At 35.7% G+C, this 18,710-nt stretch overlaps 1 protein-coding gene across 2 annotated transcripts; it reads right to left on the bottom strand.

Moving 5' to 3' along the window:
• Window positions 1-150: 150 nt before the first annotated feature.
• LOC111515405 (uncharacterized) lies at window positions 151-17,427 on the bottom strand. 2 transcript variants are annotated; one of them, XM_074182362.1, is made up of 4 exons: window positions 17,008-17,427; window positions 10,150-10,507; window positions 9,875-10,099; window positions 151-530 (listed from the first exon to the last, which is right to left on the bottom strand). In XM_074182362.1, the coding sequence occupies exons 1-4, from the start codon at window positions 17,364-17,366 to the stop codon at window positions 243-245; spliced, it is 1,230 nt and encodes a 409-aa protein (XP_074038463.1). In that variant the 5' UTR covers window positions 17,367-17,427; the 3' UTR covers window positions 151-242. The 2 variants fall into 2 exon arrangements, with proteins under 2 accessions (XP_074038463.1, XP_074038464.1); XM_074182363.1 differs by having other exon boundaries at window positions 10,153-10,507.
• Between the last annotated feature and the right edge of the window lie 1,283 nt (window positions 17,428-18,710).

Raw genomic sequence — 18,710 nt, 5'->3', positions numbered from 1 at the left:
TTGATCATGAGAGATTAAAGAAATATATCTCAGTTCAAGTACTATTGTAGCATATTCGAAATTTCGCTTCAGATGATATTTTACAGAGTTAGTCAGGAGAAGAAGATACGATTGTGATTCATCAAGTTGACGTACATGCTCGAAGCTTGAATTTATTCATTAGTACATCTGGGTGAACATAAATTATAGTATATACACGATATGTGATATTTACTCCTATAAAAATATTTTATGACTAAAAATCATTTACTGCTCCATTCAGAAAAACTTCGTCGAGTCATGGAGGAGAGATCATCAGGAGTTACCACATCTCTTCTCTTATTGATGACCTTTTTCAGTAGGTCTGCAACGCTTGAACTCAATAAAGCGTTGATGCAACTTGCGCTAGACGATTGAACCGTTGATTTTAATAGTACTTTTTGATTGATCAAATCTTGAGAGGATATGTTGTTAGGAGATCTGTCTTTGGATAATTTCTTCAGATCCTCTTTCAGCAACTCAATCCCGTTCTCGTCTCTTAGGGAGGAATTCTGAAATGAAAACATAATTATAAACCTACATTTGTGGAAGAAACCCTATTCTATAATTCTATGGAGATTACAACAATTGTTGACAGCAGACAATTGTTCAAAATTCTATTATCATAGTTATTAACAATTGGAAGTTGTGGATTTATTATAAAAATATATTCTAGTTTCAAGTAGTTTCAATATCAATTATCACAATCATATATATATAAAAATGGATGTTTGTTGGTTGGTTGGTTGGTTGGTTGGTAAGTGATAAAATTCTACATCGCTCAACCGATCTTGATGAAACTTGACATGTATAAGTAATTTTTCATAGAGAAGGTTTATAGACTATCAATATTTCTGTAACCCGCCACTAGATGGTGCTGTAGAGTTTTTTTTAAAGCACTGTTCTATAACGATGCGCACGCCTAAGTACGTTGATTATGATTCTGTCAAAACATTGGAACAGCAACGATACAGCAACATAGTACTAGTATATTTATAGTCTTTCATTTGTTGTGACCAGATCTTTGGCATCAAAATCCTAATTGAGTCAGTACATTTCAATGGTAGGAACTCACATTTATTGGCAACTTGAATCAAAACGACCAAGATATGTCCCTTATCAATTTGTTGTTTGATTCAGACTTATTGCTTTCTGTTCAGATACCGTCCAAGTGTGTTTCTTGTTCTGATGTCATGTGTTTTTGTAGCTCCATATCTCAATAAATATTTATTCTACTGTATCGTGGTATACAGGGTGCTTATTAAATATGCGGCAAACATTTAAGGGACTATTCCTTGGACTATTCCAAGGATATTTTGTCCTTTGATGATTTTTGATAGGGCGCTTTGTTTCGAAGATGCGGAGCGAAAAAAAATTTCGACAATAACAATTTATCACAAAAAAATATAATAATAATAACGTTTACTCACATCTGTTTTTTTTTTCGCATGGTCTTTTACCTCAATTTAGTCAATTAGTAAATAAACAAAGAGAAATCCCATTTAAGACCTTACGGTGCGCATGGGTCATCTTATTTCATTACTTCAAAAACTAATTTATGTTGAGAAGTAGTATAGAAAACAGTTGTAAACATATAAATATCAAAACATACTTGAATAAACATTATAAAATATATATCTGATAAAACTATAAAGGATGTAAATGAAAATTATATAAAGATATAGATGTAAGATAACTAAAACTAATTATTTATATATACAGTGTCACCGATAAAGTCCGCATCAAATGGGAAACTTTTTTATTTATCGTTTTATGTGAAATTTGATTTTGGCAGTAGATTTTGCTTAAGAAATGATGTCAAATGGCGTCTACAAAATAGGTCACGTGATTTCCTTAACCTGTCAAAATTGACATTTAAAAAAAGAAACATCGAAAAATGACATTATTCTTCAAAATATCCAAAAATATCAAAGAATAAAAACATTTTCTTTTGTAATTTTATACCCACACACCAAGTTTCAAACCCATAATAAGTATTTTATATTTTCACTATTTTTCCGCATTCCTGCTTTTTCTACTTATCAAAATTTAAGCACACCTGTACTAAATCATTTATTTTAACTAAACTCGTCACCGAATTTCTTTTTTTGTAATATAATAATATTTTAAGAGCCTCTTTGATGTTAAAAACAAATTTTGAAAAATAAAAGTTGTCAAACTTGATGCAAAGTTCATCTAGTTTCAACGGGGCTTTCCAAACTATACAGTACTTGAGTTTTTTAATGAGCAAATGGCCTCACAATATGAATTAGAACAAAACGGAACATTAGGAAACAATATCTTAGAGTGTTTATTGTTTTTTTAACAAAAAATACAGTGGAATTTAATCTTAATTAAAAGGAACTGAAAATAAACATGTACCTATACCTAATAGCAAAAAAACACGAAAAAAAGACTCACGACATTAAATACACTACATTTCTGTATGTCTTCCATCGCGTTCTATGCAGATAATTATCCTTCTTGATACATCTTTTATTGAGTTGCTGATACTCACAGGGTTTATGTTTAAAATAGAGTTTCTAATAACAGTTTCTAGGTGATTCACGTCACGAAAAGGTCTTTGTTTATAAACGATTTGTTTTAAGTAACCCCACAAGAAAAAATCTAGTGGGGTTAAATCTGGCGACCTAGGCGGCCATATTTGCTCCATATTTCGCCCAATAACTTTGCCCCTAAACATTTCTAATAGTTTCTCTTTGACTTGTCTTGAACTATGAATAGGAGCCCCGTCACATTGATACCACAGACTGTGTCTTATTTCAACTGGCATATTGTCCACTATATCACTGATCTCAGTATTTAGAAATTGCAAATAATCCTGAGAAGTTAAATTGTGTCTAAAAAAGAATGGTCCCATTACCTGATTATTTAAAACACCGCACCACACATTTGTTTTAAATGAATATTGGTCCCGATATTCTATCACAAAATGAGTTTTTTCCTGAGCCCACCACCTACAATTCTGGGAACTGACTACGCCGTTCGATGTGAAGGTAGCTTCGTCGGTCCATAGGATTTTGTAAGGAAATTTTCTGTTTAATTCTACTTCTCCTTGGTACCAGAAAGAGAAATCTAGTCGAACATCGAAATCTCTTTCCTTTAAGTTATTTATAAATTTGGGTTTGTAGGGTTTGAATTTATTTTTATGTAAAATTGCTCTTACGCTTTCTCTTTTAACGCCAGTTCTATCTACAATATTGGTAATACTTGATTTTCCCTGTTCGATAACATCCAGGCAGACAGCCAACTGAACCTCATCATTATTGCGTGATGGATTATGACGTTTTTTAAAAGTATTTTCAACTGAACCAGTCAGTTTAAATTTTTTTAAAATCCTACTTACAGTGGATTGCTGTACATGTCTACAAGGATGTCTTGCGTTAAAAATATCAGCCACTTGTCGATGCAATGTGTTTTCACCACAAATTAGCACAATTTCAATTTTTTCTTGAAAAGATAACATATTATTTTAATTTTCATACATTACATTGAACTAACGGGCATTAATTTATTCAGTGACAGTGACGTTTTCTAAAACACATTATGTAGTTTCGTATTTTTTCACAGCCTACCCAGTTTTTTTAAATTAGTATTGTTAGCGGAGTAGGTAAATGTAAATACTATGAGTTTTTTTCTTTTATTGAATGGGCTTCAAGAATCACGAAATGATGTTTCCTAATGTTCACTTTTGTTCTATTTCATATTGTGAGGCCATTTGCTCATTAAAAACTCAAGTACTGTATAGTTTTGAAAGCCCCGTTGAAACTAGATGAAGTTTGCATCAAGTTTGATAACTTTTATTTTTCAAAATTTGTTTTTAACATCAAAGAGGCTCTTAAAATATTATTATATTACAAAAAAAGAAATTCGGTGACGAGTTTAGTTAAAATAAATGATTTAGTATAGGTGTGCTTAAATTTTGATAAGTAGAAAAAGCAGGAGTGCGGAAAAATAGTGAAAATATAAAATACTTATTATGGGTTTGAAACTTGGTGTGTGGGTATAAAATTACAAAAGAAAATGTTTTTATCCTTTGATATTTTTGGATATTTTGAAGAATAATGTCTTTTTTCGATGTTTCTTTTTTTAAATATATATATATATATATATATATATATATATATATATATATATATATATATATATATAAAATATCTAGGAGTTAATTCTCTATAATTGATTGGAATATGAACCTATCAGTTGTGCGCAAATAGTATTTAAACATTTTTTTATTAAACTAAATGAATTGATTTGGTGAATATATAGTTTGTATATATCTAGCAAAATATTAAAAATTTTACAGGCTAGATATTCATAAAATATTTGGCCTATTGTTTTTTCACCAGATTTGTCTGTACTATATTTTGAGTTTTATTGCGGGTATCATAGCTGTGTTCTGTTTGTTGCAGAATATGTTGTGTTGAATTTTTGGTTCATTGAATAAATCATTTGTTGGATAGGTATGTATTTTTTTGTTATAAATTATTTTTAATATCTTCCTTTGAATAACTTTTAGTTTTTTCAGATGTACAGATGCTACTGCGCCCCAGGAAAGGATCCCATACTGTAAACGTGACTCAACCAGTGCATGATAAAGTATGTTCAGGTGAGTTATATCTAGATAGAATTTTCTTCAGGTATTTGGATTTGAATAATAAGAGTCTGATAGTTTTCGTTACTTGGTTCTTGTGGTAATTCCATCGCATGTGTGAGTCGAGGGTTACTCCAAGATACCTGATTTAATTTTTTGTTTGTATCACCTGAGTGTTGTTTGTCATTTGTAGGGTTTGAAAATTTGGAAGATGGCATTTGTAGCTCGTGAAAGGAATGAAATGAGTTTTGTCGTAATTTATAGTCAGTTTTTTATGTTCAAACCATGTCTTTACATTACATGTAACGTTTCTTAATCTACAAGAACTGCTGAAAATGACTACCCCCCCCGCTCGGATACAATAATCCAATCTTATTCTCATCGACTCCCGAACTCTTTCGAAAACACCAGGATCGTTTCTGATTGCGCTACACCCAGCAATTATCCGATTTCTTAAATATTCCACATCTTCACTCTAGTAGTATAAACTAATGGCATTGTTGGCCCCAAGGAAATAATCCAGGGTATTTTGGTCCGGTTGCAGAAAGTTATAGTGAATCAGCTACTGACCACCGTACAGTAACCATGGTCTTTTTTGGTGGGTTTTCGCCTTTGTGTCTGGGTGGCACTTCCCAAAAGCGGTGTTCAACCACTGTCCTGAACGTCTCCTGTTATCATAGAGGCTCCAATTTTCATCACACGTAACGATCCGATCCAAAAAAAGATCGTTTTGGTTGCGAAAAAGCAAAGAAGAACAGACACTTTTTGTCTATCGTTCAAACCGTGGGACACCCACGTTTCGAACTTTTTGACCTTTTCAAAACGTTGTAAACAATCAAAAACCACATGGGAGCTGACTCCCAATTCTTTCGCCATCCCACGCACCATTTGTGATGTCAGGTGCCAGCAGGATTCTCAAATCCTCGTCCTGGATAACTGTAGGACAACCACTTCGGGGCTCATCTTCGAGGCTAAAATCTCCGGAACGAAATTTCGAAAACCAAAATCGAACAGTACGTTCATTACCACTATTATTGCCAAGTGACTGTTTCGGCAGTGGTTTGGTTCAATTTGAATTCGTAGAGCAAAATTGGCCAAAAATCGCCTAACAACATCATTCAGTTGAAAGCTGGAGAGGCGAAAAACTGAAACTTGGAAAAAAAAATCAACAGCATCAATGTATAGAGTAGAAAATTCTCTATCGGCCACTTCATACCAGGACACAATAGAATGAATATTTATCGCAATATGAAGATACAAAAACACATGACATTGAAATGGATACAACTTTTGAAACAACCTGATGTTAGCCTATACATGGTGTTTCAAGTTTGATCCTCACCATTGGAATCTCGGAAACTATGAGAGATACGAAGATGGTTAAATTGGGGCAAAGTTGCGCATTTACCCTTCAAACAATATGCCGTTGAAAAAGTTCTGAAATTACGAGTATATCCGGAGATATCCGGAAGAAACAAGAAATTTCGGAAAATGGTTCTTATTTTTTTCAGGCTTTATTTTTCGAAGGATTCGAAAATAAATTGCACTTCCACATTGCCACTTTTTTTCTGCTACATAATCACCATCATCAACTTTAGTTTTTCTAAGGGGCGCTACATTGGATTCTTTCTGTTTTGAATAGAACCAGATTTTACCTTTTCAATGATGTATCATAAGTTATCATTCTTTTTTCGAAAAATTGAAGATATTGAAAAAAAAATTCTTATCATAATAGTCTTTGACTTTGATGTTTCTAAATTTGACTTTCAATTTGTTACACTTAATGACATTTTGTTATTGTACAAGTCAATGAATTTTTGGCGAAAATTGGCATTCACGAATGAAGAAAAAAAGATACGATACAAATTTATTACAAATACGATAGAAACAGTGTTAGGACATCGGAAATGTATATACCAGGGCCGTCTTTAACCTATTGGAGGCCTTGGGCATAATAAGGCAATGACTTTGACAGAACATTATTTTGTTAGAATAGACAAAGAAAGTAAATAAACAAATGAATGTTTATTTTTATTAAGAATCTCATGAAACGGATAGATGAATGTATTATAGTCCACAAAAGTAAATTTTTTAGCATTTACAGATTAGTGCTTAAAAATCTATGTTATTTGAAGAGGAACCCTTCTAGATTTCAGATGGGAAAAATCGTTAATCACGTATGCAAAATCTATCCTTTTTTCACATCAGATTCTATCGACATCAGCGACAAACTGGTTAATCTCTCTTGAAGCATTGTACTTCTTAATTCATTTTCAATTCTTTTTTATTTGGAGAAGGAGCGTTCCCCACTGCAGTTAGTTACCATCATGCTTAAAAAGATTCTCAATGCGATTTCTACATTTGGAAATGTGTCTTCAATTCTTTCAAAAGTTGATATATTTTTAATGTACAATCCCCATTTTCACTGTCAACAATTTTCAAGTATTCTGTTAAATGCAAACATTCTATTCCTAACCCATTCTCATTATCATCTTCATAATAAAATTCAGCAAATTCTTTGCAACTTTGTCTCAACTCTTCAGAATTCAGAGTTTTCAAGCGAAAAAATAAATCAAAACGTTTTCTGACATTCTTATACGAACTCAATAGCTGTTTTAAATGAACGCTGAAGGTATCAATTATGGGAAGAAAGGTTTCTATTTTGAATTTCTCTCTTCCATTCAGTTGGACTGACAGCGCAGACCCATCAAAAACACTCTGGCGAGAACTTCTGTGTTTTGTTCTTTGAAATAGGTCCTTGTAGTCGGATTCCGGGTTTCTTTCTTCGGCAGATTTCTTCGGCAGACGAAGTAATCAGATTTATCCCAGAGGTTAATAATAAAATCATCAAGTGAAGTAAACATATTAGTTGCAACGTCTAGTGTTATTGTTTCTTTCTGAAGATAATTATTTATTTTGTCTATTCTTTCCAATATACAGTTCCAAATTTCCGTTAGTATAATATATTCGAGTTTTTACATTTTTATGAACAGACTAAGGGCTTCGTCTTTAGTTTCTCGTGCCTGTTCTATATGTTTTTCGATGGATATCAAAGCTTCTATAACTTGTTCATTACCTTCATGCAAGGCGCTTACTGCATCTGCTCGGGCTGGCCATCTGGTTTGTGAAAGACTTTTAACAACTTTTTTTGAACCTTAATGTTCTGTCAATATATTCCATTAACGAGTAGAGCCCGAAAAACAGTTGTACACTTTCTGAAACATTTCGAAAAACTTTGTTGCCTCTGATACACACCCAGCAGCATGTACACATACTAATTCAAACTTGGAGCTTCATACTTCGCTTCGTTCGCTCAATTTGAATGGAGCTAGTCACACTGATGAGTGTACTACTGATGATTTTTCTTTAAAATGTGTATGTGCTTAGTATACCATTATATATTCGAATTTATCTAAGCATGCTGAAGTCGGAAACCCTAATTTTTGGGCGAGAGTAGAATAGCTTCGCGCATGTAAAAGCTAGTAAGTTGGTATTGTAGTCAGTAATTTAGGTTCAATTTCTTCAAATTATATAAGTTTTTTGGTATCTTTTGAATATTGGTCATCGTTTGGTGATATGTCAGGAACTAGGGATTTTGTATTTGATCTGAGGGGGGCCCCTATCGATCGCGGGGCCCAGAGCACTTGCTCAAATGGCCCACTGGAAAAGAGGGGTCTGGTATTTACACTTTCATCCCGAAAGACGACGACAACATCGAACTATGTTCAAGTTATTGGATCAAAATCTCACCGAGTTTGGTTTGTTTGAAAAGCCAATGAAAAAATACGGAGACAGAATCCACAATCAAAATTTGATAAATGAGGTGTGTATGAGGTATATCAGATATTGTGTTCTTTTCAATGAAAATAGAACTTTGAACAATAATTAACAAAAATGTAAAGACAAAAGTAAATCACAACAAATGCTCAAAATGCTGGCCTTGTTCATGATAACACAACTGTGTCCTTCTTCGAATATTATTCACTGCATGATTAATTTCCCTCCTCCTCAATCTTCCAAACTCTCTAACAATGTTGTGTTGAAGGTCCTCAATATTTTGATATTCCCTCTGATCATAAACTCAATTTTTCAGTGTACCCCATAAGAATGTACCCATAACACTTAAGTCTGGAGACCTTGCTGGCCACCTCACCGGCCCATTATTCCCTATCCATTTATCACCAAAACTTTCAGTCAGGTAATTAGATACTCGTCTGGTAGTGTGCACTTGAGCACACTACCACACAATATATAACTTACCACATACATACCTCATTTATCAAATTTTCTTTTAGTTTCCTGGCCCATTCTGTCTCCATATTTTTTCCTCAGCTTTTCAAATGAACCAAACTCAGTGAGATTTTGATTCAATAATAATAAGCCTTTTTTCTCAAAAAATTCAATGACTTGTACAATTACAAAATGATGTATCACTCGATTCCCATTCCATTGAAAAAATGACACGTCCATTTTTGACTTACAGGGGTGGCAAGTTTTTGTTGGAACGCCCTGTATTAGAAAGATAACTTCCAAACTATCTCTTATAGCAGTTAAGTCGTAGTATTCAAGCTTGTTCAGAAGTATAGCAAAAGGAACGCCTTAGACTGTTGACAAAAATGACCACGAATTGCTTATTATTTTCAACAACTCTGTTAACATGTTCTATCAAGGTAAATGTTCCGTCAATTGTATTTCCTTGGAATTCAAATTGCGAATCTGCTAGAATTTCCGTTTTATCAAGTAATTCCTGATTAACAATCCATTCTAGAAGTTTTGATAAACAGTGTGACAATGGAAGTGGACAGAAATTTGGTTGAGAACAACTCAGTAGCACTTGTGCTAACTAAGTTGAACTTCGCCTTTTGTTATGTCAGCAACTAGCTCTCTAATTTATTTAAATATTTGTATGTAACTACAGCTGGGTAACAATAAAGACGATTATTATTATTATTATTATATTATAAGAAAGTTAAACTGGAATAACTTGTAGAGATATAATTTGCCCCTCTTGCTATTTGAAATTGTAACTTAGCTTCTGTTGAGTGTTTGGAACTAATCAGTTGCTTATACATTGGCTCCCCCTTGATACAGAAATCATCGGGTCTGAGAAAAAAAATTTTCAATAAATCATTTTGTGTTACATTTTTTAAAAATGTATGACAACTAAAGAGATGACAATTTATTGACAAAGTGGTCTAATTGACGTTGACTTTCTTATATGAAGTTTTCATTGAGACCTACCTGACGAGAAAAAATTTGGGTATTGACCGAATTTTCGTTATTAGAATTATCTAATTCTTGATCGTTCCTTGTGAGAGCCTTCTGTAATATTTCTGTTATTTTCTTCGAATGATTGATGATCTCATGAACTTCGTTAACACTGAGTGATATGTATTCTCCGGAGTTTCTATCGCTGATATCTTTTTGGGTACTTCCGCTGCTCCTCGCGTCTGAATTATCATCTCCCTAAAATCTGAGATTGCAAAAATTTTGACGATTCAAACGAATATTATTACCACTTTTTCGACGACGCTTCGGTAAGAACCGGACAAATACGGATTCCTAGCGCTATTATAGTTCAACCAAAAGTTGTTCCATTCGCCCACTTTGTTATCAAAATCGTTGGACAGAGTTTCGGAACAGACACTCTCAAAAAATTCGCTATTCACAGTTTCTATCCAACTCAGATAACTAGAAGCTGGACTCTGGATGGTCTTTTCTTCTTTCACATCAGTAGTGCTTCTTGTGGCATAGTCGGTTTGATCGGAGGAGAAAGATTCCAAAGAGGAACTGTATTTGCTGTTCCTGCTGAGCGAGAAAGTTGGCGAGAAAGATCTCTTTGTCTTGTGTTCAGATATGGATTCCAAACTTCGTCTATAATGAAAATGAGATATTATACAATATATACAATTTCATTGTTCAACAAATTTGATAAAAATTATATATATTAATAATATCCTGTATCTATATTTTTTCTAGAAATCATAGTTGTCATTACCTGTCATATCATTGTGTCATGTTGTATTTTGTTGATTGAAGCCAATTTCGAGTTTAATCTATTCATCATTTAACAATTTAATCAACGAAATAGGACTTCAGTTATGGAAAATAATGAAAGATATCTTCCTCCGGATCGTTTTGAAGTAAATCCAACTTCAAGTTCAGCAAATCGGAAATGGATTGATTTGAAGCAAACCTTTGAGAATTCTCTTGAGGTTCAGAATGAAACCTCAGATGGAATGAAGTAGAAATTATTAATAAAACACATATCTCCTGATATTTTCAGAATAATCAGTGAGTACAAAGACTTCAAATCACCTCTTGGTGCACTTGACAAAGTCTATATCAAACCCAAAAACGAAATTTTCACCCGTCATTGTCTTGCTTCATGATTTCAGAAGGCTGAAGAAACAATCGATGAATATCTTCAAGCACTGAAACAATTGTCAAAAGTATGCAACTTTAAATATCTGTGACAACAGAACAAAATTAAAATGTATTCAGCCAGTGCGGCGAATAGCCGCCAAACTACAACGTACCAGCTACGCCAATGTACACACTTTGAGTCAGGGCGTGCTGCTGACCACCAAACAGCACTGCCTTGATAGGATGCGAATGCTAGTAGCTGCGAGCGAGAAGTATCGCATAAAACCTTAGGTTCCGCGAGAAACCTTTTCGCTTATTCCAAGAGCCTCCACGTGTTGTGGATAATCCGCCGACCGCCGATCAGGTGGAATCCTTCTGGAAGTATATCTATGAACACCCGCAGATACTCAACTTAGACACTCCAGCCCTAGCGCAGTTCGAAGCTTTCAACAGAGAGCTTCGACAGCCGGAGCTCAATGAATTGCGCAACCCGATAACCCCGGATGACGTTCGAAGAGCCCTCATGGGTTCCAAGAACTTTGCTGCTCCAGGCCCAGATGGGCTAAACACTTATTGGTGGAAAAAACTAACAAGCACCCACCGCCATCTGGCCACAGTTTTCAACTCATGGCTGGAAGGAGAGCAGCCGATTCCGGATTGGTTTGTCGAGGGGCGGACCGTTCTCATCCCCAAAAGCGGAGATTTGTCGATTCCTAAGAATAACAGACCGATAACATGCTTGAATTCGTGTTATAAGTTGTTTACAGGCATCTTATACTCACCGCAGTTGACCGAGTGTTCGAACGGATATATGAGCGGAGAGGGTCGAAAAGAGGAGTCGCTGGATGTAAAGAGAACCTGCTCAACGATAGATGTGTAACGCAGGACTCGATACAATATAAGTGTAACCTCTCTATGGCTTGGATCGATCACCGTAAAGCATTTGATACAATATCGCATGAGCTCATCTTGCATTTGCTCAGATGCCTTGCGGTACCCGATACATAGTGAGATGCATTGAACAACTGATACCACTTTGGTGAACTCGCTTCACCATAACATGTGGTCAAGCCAGAGTCTAAACAGGGTGGATCACTTTCAGAAGGGGTGTATTCCAGGGCGATTCCCTCAGTCCCCTTCTCTTCTGCATCTCACTGTTGCCTCAGAAATTTGCCCGAGGGTGTAAATGTGGCACCCCCGGAAACCGGAGGCACAAGGTCACCCATTTGTTTTATATGGATGATCTTAAACTTTGCCTCTGGAGAGAAGGATCTCCATCAGTCCTTGAGGGTGGTGGAAGAGTACACGCATGCTATCGGTATGAAATTCGGGATAGACAAATGTGCAATGGTCTATCTCAAAAAAGGACGATGCGGGGACTACGGAGAGGATGTGCAGCTCATAGATGAAAGCATCCTACACCATTTGGATGCTGGAGAGACGTATACTTACCTCAAGGTGGAACAACGCCACTCACAAGAGGTAACAACAGTGAAAACCTCTCTCCGCGCCAAGTATCAGCACAAACTTCGACAGATCTGGTCATTGGAACTGTCGGAGAAGAGCAAAGATGCTGTCACAAACGATTGCCTTTCCAATCTTACTCTCCTCGTTTGGAGTACTGAAATGGACCTGGAAGGAACTGTATCATCTCAACGTAAAGACTTGAAAAATGATGCATCTCTATAGGAGTTTGCATCCCAAATCGTCCGTTCCACGGTTGTACTTCCCTCGACAACAGGGAGGCTGTGTTTTAAGTTTGGGATGTCTATATGACAGAATGATACTGAATATAGCCTGTGAAGTCGTCAGGAGTTCGGATTCCCTTCTCTGCATGGTCCGTGACCATGAGAGAACAGGAATTGGAGCATTTCTCCTTAAGGAAGCTGCCCGAGCAGCTGATGAACTCGGTATAGTTTTCGATTCTGAACGAAGTGACCACAACTCTGTCACCGAGTTGGAACCCGCTCAGCAAGAAGCTCAGATAAAAGCCGCAGAGATCACCTTACTTCTGCGGAGGCACAAGAATAAGCCAATGCATGGGGTCTTCTTCAATAACATTGGAGACCTTGGCTTATCAAAGCGCCTGACTTTTGCTTTCCTCAGGTCGAGTGGGCTGAAGTTGGAAACTGAGGGGTTCATCATGGCTTGCCAGGATGGTGTCTTCAACACCTTAGTCTACTGCAGTCGTATGATGGGTATAGAGGTTCCTGACACAAGGTGCAGGGCCTGCCACGAGACGCCCGAGATCCTAATGCACTTGCTGTCAGCATGTTACCATCTGCGGCACTCTTACGGTATTGACGAGACACCGGTGTTGCCCTACGCTTCGGGGGATATTTAATCCGTTGTGGGGAACGAGAAGTGCCGAATTTATTGGAACTATTCGTTCCCCACCATCAGGCTGATATAAGCCTGATGTAGTCCTTCTCGACCACCAGAGCAAGACAATATTTGTCGTGGAATTTTCAGCTTCTGGCGAGACGAATATCGTCCGAAAAGAGGAGGAAAAACGAATAAAATATCGAGATTTTCTCTTCGAACTCCGCAGACTCTATCCAGACCACTCTGTCAAGATGGTTGTTCTGATTATTGGAGTCCTTGGTGGAATGATGGTCTCTCTACCCTCGAATCTTAAAATCATACCGGCCTGCCGCACTGAGGCAGAAATCTTAGCCGGACAAATGGAGAAGGCTGTCATTCTTGGCTCACTGCGCTTGCTCAGGGCACATGATTCTCGGACACAATGATCACTTACCCCACGGTGTGGGGAGTGGTCGTTGGTTGATAATGCGGGCGCACCCTCCCGAATGTATCGGAGCTTCGGGGGATAGGGCCTGATCAGCGCATACTTCTGTAAAAAAATAATAATAATACATTTATCATTTACCAATATATAAAATAATACAAAATTATTTTTCAATACAAAAATATCTAATGAAGGTAAATAAAAACTTCTGTATATTTTTTATTTTGTATTGGAATCTCAAACTGTGGGCCTTATAGTTGTTCAGATTATTGTTACACGTTTATATATATATATATATATATATATATATATATATATATATATATATATATATATATATATATATATATACAAATACATATATATATATATATATATATATATATATATATATATATATATATATATATATATATATATATATATATATATATACATTTTCAGCCACCCATAGAATTATAACTCAGCAGATGTGTCAGTTTATTTTGTTAAACTATGAAGTATCCCACATATTTCATTTTTTTGGTTATTATACTTCTCTGATGAATAAAATTATTGTAGTTATTATTATATTATTATTATTCTCCTGGTAGACTCGATATTGAAGTATCTATCGAATTTATTGTTTTTAATAAATTTGCTCAAATTATTATTTGTTCTGTGAGCAACGCAAAAAACTAAAGCTTAGATTTGCTCAGAAATTAGTGGGGATTGAAAAAATAATTTTACTTTAAAACAAGACAGTAATAACGTATCAGTTTTCTCTTTGAAATTATTCAGTGCAAATCCCGTACGAATGCTACTGGCAAGAAAAAAAAATGTAATGTTGTTTATTCCTGATAATAAATGATGATAAATGAAAACTGATGGCTGTAGGTATTTGAGGGTCAAATTTTACGACAAATTTAATGGTGGAAATCGCATGTCGATATCTATCATCGTTTCTGAGTTACAGCATGTTTTTCGAAAATGTACATATTCAAAAAGTTGCTGTAACTTTTTTCTTGTCAAAAATATCTTGTTTCTATGAAAACATTTCCAGAGCACTTTTTCACGTAGAATTCAATTGCATCTCAAAATGATTCTCATACCTCGATTTTGTAGTTTCTGCAACTGTCCTATTTGATTTAGGTTGAATAGATATATTAGTGTGTCACAGTAGTCAAAGTGTGGCCTTATTATGCAGTTGTAACATGTTAGTCTAGCAAAGGTTGATAAAAATTTTGAAATTCTAGAGAAAAAATACATTTTCTTACATATTTTTCTAATGGTATATTCGGTATGCTTATTCAAATTCAATTGATGGTCTATAATGAATCATAGGTACTTAATTTCATTTACAATTGTAAGTTGATTATTGAATATGCTGATATTAACGTCGTTAGTATCAATCTTTCTTTGATTCTAATTTGTTGTAGCAATCATTGCCTTAGATTTATTGATATTCAATTTGAGTTTATTCGCTTGTAGATATAATTCAATGTTCTTTAAAGATATATTGATATTTTGTACAGCTTCTTATCAATCAATCAATCAATCAATCAATCAATCAATCTGACATTACATCACAAATTTTAGTCCTTTGACTTCTTTGCTCAAGACAACTATCTAACCAGTTTAAAGCTTTTCCAGTTACACCATAATACTTCAGTTTATTGATTTAAGTTTTTCTATTAATTGTTTCAAAGACACGCTTGAAATCTAGAAATATAGCAACAATATATTCTTCCTTATCAATAAATTATTTTCATTAAAGTATTCATATACTGCCAGTTCCAGTACTTTTTCAAGCGTTGGAAGACTGTTTATTGGACGAAAATTACTTGCATTCAGAAGTAGTTATCAAATGTTGAGAACAGAATGCAAATCTTTACTAGTGGCTGTCAAATTTTGATTCAAGTAGTAAAGACGCTCTTCAATTAGTGGTTTTGTTCAACTTTCAAACACATTCGCAATGAAGTATGAGAATTATGAAAAATGGGATATGATAGTATGTTTTAAATAAACCGGGAAAAATGCAGAAGCAAGCAATTTGTATCACGAGAGGTATCCAGAGAGAGGACAACCGTTTGGAGACAGTTTTGCAAGATTCCGACACAACCTAATTGATGGTGGTCAATTTGAAAAGAAAAGGCCAAAGTTATATGAATCAAATAAGGATACGGACTTGGAAGAAATAGTCGATTCAGGAGCTGTTGAAAATAATCCCACAACGCGACATTTGAATATATCAACAGGCCTACCAAGAACTAATGTTAGGAGGATTTTGAAAAAACACCAAAATAGTTCATCAGCTCAGACCAGGAGATTTTGAACGCCGCATGGCTATTTGCCAGTGGTTTCTGGAAAGTTGTAACCAAGTGCGTGATTTTTCGTCAAATTCTATTTGGACAGACAAAGCTTATGTGAGCAGGGCCGGCATTTTCAAGTGCTTCAATTCTTATAATTGGGCATAACAAAATCTTCATTTTCAGGGGTAGAATTATCGGCCCGTTCATTTATAATGACACTCTCACATCCCAGAGGTATTTAGAAATTTCAAGGCAAAATATTGAACTACTTGTTGATGAATTGCCACTTATGTATCTCAGAAAAATATATTTTCAGCAAGAAGGGGATTCACCTCTCAACACTGCAATTTCGGTAATAATTGGATAGGCAAACAAGGATCCAACCGTTGGCCGGCCAGGTCACCGAACCTAAGGCCTGTGGACTTTTACCTCTGGAAAGTGTTGAAAGACCATATTTTTGAATTGCCAACCAATTCTAGATACGAATTGGAAGCGGCAGTGTTGCAAAGTTTTGCTTCTCTAACTCCTATTGAAATAATTAATTCGGCAAACGTTCAGAAAAGGTGTAGAGAAGGTGTGCTACATTTTTGGAAAGGTAATGTCAAACTCTATTGAAATATGCAGAAATATACAGGGTGTCTCATTGAAAAATATTTTTCCAACAACCACTATTGATATCTCATTTGAAAAAATTAAGTTTTAATGCCATTGAATTCTACCTTAAAAAGTGCTTTGGAAATGTTTTCATAGAAACAAGAAAATTTTGACAGGAAAAAAGTTACAGTAACTTTTCGAAAATGCACATTTTCGAAAAACATGCTGTAACTCAGAAACGATGATAGATATCGATATGCGGTTTTTACCATCAAGCTGGTCATCAGTTTTCATCTATCTACTTGGAAAACAGTAGTTTATCTGTACTTATATTGTATTTTGGAAATTTCTAGCCTGGCAGCTTTAAAACTCACCTAAAACTACTATCCAAAGACAGTCTATATCGACTACCAATATTTTGTTCGAAACTATTGACTCTCTCCAACCTTGACAGCACTCTAACGTTTTTTTGGGGTTCTTCCTTGATATTTCCGTTTCCTGATGTATTTTTCTCGTTCTGCAAGGAAAGGGAACTTGCTCTTTTTATCGTCCCACTCCTTCTCATAGTCGGCGCTGGACTTCCAAACAATGTTAAATCTGTGGTTAAATCGGTCGTACTACCGTTTTGGACATCCCTACGAATATGTTCTCGAAAAAAAGGTGTTTGACTGGGTGAACTACTGGAAGATTCTGAATGTGAATTGTTCGACTTTTGGCTTTCCTCTTGAGACATATTTGTTACTCAATCGTGGCTTGCCCTGAACACTTTTTGTTTATAATACGTCACGGGGGTTTTCGACGGAATGATGTTCGTCACTACTGAAATTTTCAGCGAAAACAGGTGAAGGTTGGATGGTTACGCTCCAGAGGAGTATCCATGCCAACGATTAACTAATTTCTCTTAACGCTTCAGTGGTCAGTGTCTAAGTGTGTCGATAGGGGTGAATCAATAATTAGTGTGTTAATACAGAAAGGGGGATTGTTTGTTTCCGTTCAGTTGATATGAGTCCACTTCCGATGTTTTTCAGTTTGTTTGTGCAGATCCAGTACGACTCGATTCATCCATGTACAGAATGGACCATCAACAAAGCCAGATGTAATGGGGGCAAGCCGGGCAAAATAGAGGGCACAGGAGACATGATTCTCGAGTCATAGGTCATGGGAATCCTTTTCCGCTTGAAAGTGACGTCAAAATGAAGTAATTTGACATTCTAGGGCATATATTGATCTTTGCGTATAGATGAATGTGAAAAAAGATCCCCATGACTCAAGGACGGATTTAAAACTGGAACCTCTGGCATAGAATAAATCCAAAACGAGCACTCTTCCTGCAACACCCCTACCGACGCGTATTTCACCAACAAAGTTAGCTTCTTTAGGAAAATTCCTTGCTCTAAAACTGGTATCCGCATAGACACACACCAATGATTCCAGACAGGAAGGAAAGGGAACTTGCTCTTTTTATCGTCCCACTCCTTCTCATAGTCGGCGCTGGACTTCCAAACAATGTTAAATCTGTGGTTAAATCGGTCGTACTACCGTTTTGGACATCCCTACGAATATGTTCTCGAAAAAAAGGTGTTTGACTGGGTGAACTACTGGAAGATTCTGAATGTGAATTGTTCGACTTTTGGCTTTCCTCTTGAGACATATTTGTTACTCAATCGTGGCTTGCCCTGAACACTTTTTGTTTATAATACGTCACGGGGGTTTTCGACGGAATGATGTTCGTCACTACTGAAATTTTCAGCGAAAACAGGTGAAGGTTGGATGGTTACGCTCCAGAGGAGTATCCATGCCAACGATTAACTAATTTCTCTTAACGCTTCAGTGGTCAGTGTCTAAGTGTGTCGATAGGGGTGAATCAATAATTAGTGTGTTAATACAGAAAGGGGGATTGTTTGTTTCCGTTCAGTTGATATGAGTCCACTTCCGATGTTTTTCAGTTTGTTTGTGCAGATCCAGTACGACTCGATTCATCCATGTACAGAATGGACCATCAACAAAGCCAGATGTAATGGGGGCAAGCCGGGCAAAATAGAGGGCACAGGAGACATGATTCTCGAGTCATAGGTCA

This window comes from Leptinotarsa decemlineata, unplaced genomic scaffold (assembly GCF_025532065.1).
Source record: "Leptinotarsa decemlineata unplaced genomic scaffold, Ldec_3_MD MMD2_tig00026328_RagTag_RagTag, whole genome shotgun sequence".
Classification (NCBI taxonomy): Eukaryota; Metazoa; Arthropoda; class Insecta; order Coleoptera; family Chrysomelidae; genus Leptinotarsa; species Leptinotarsa decemlineata.
This window is presented reverse-complemented; position numbering and strand designations above follow the sequence as displayed.

What these genes read in the sequence shown, in the direction of transcription:
- LOC111515405 (XM_074182362.1), bottom strand. Translation starts at nt 17,366, where the DNA reads ATGTCTCAAGAGGAAAGCCAAAAGTCGAACAATTCACATTCAGAATCT. An exon ending in GAAGCGTCGTCGAAAAAGTG is followed by an intron (nt 10,100 to 10,149) that starts GTAATAATATTC and finishes CTCAGATTTTAG; the next exon opens with GGAGATGATAATTCAGACGC. An exon ending in CCCAAATTTTTTCTCGTCAG is followed by an intron (nt 531 to 9,874) that starts GTAGGTCTCAAT and finishes TTTTCATTTCAG; the next exon opens with AATTCCTCCCTAAGAGACGA.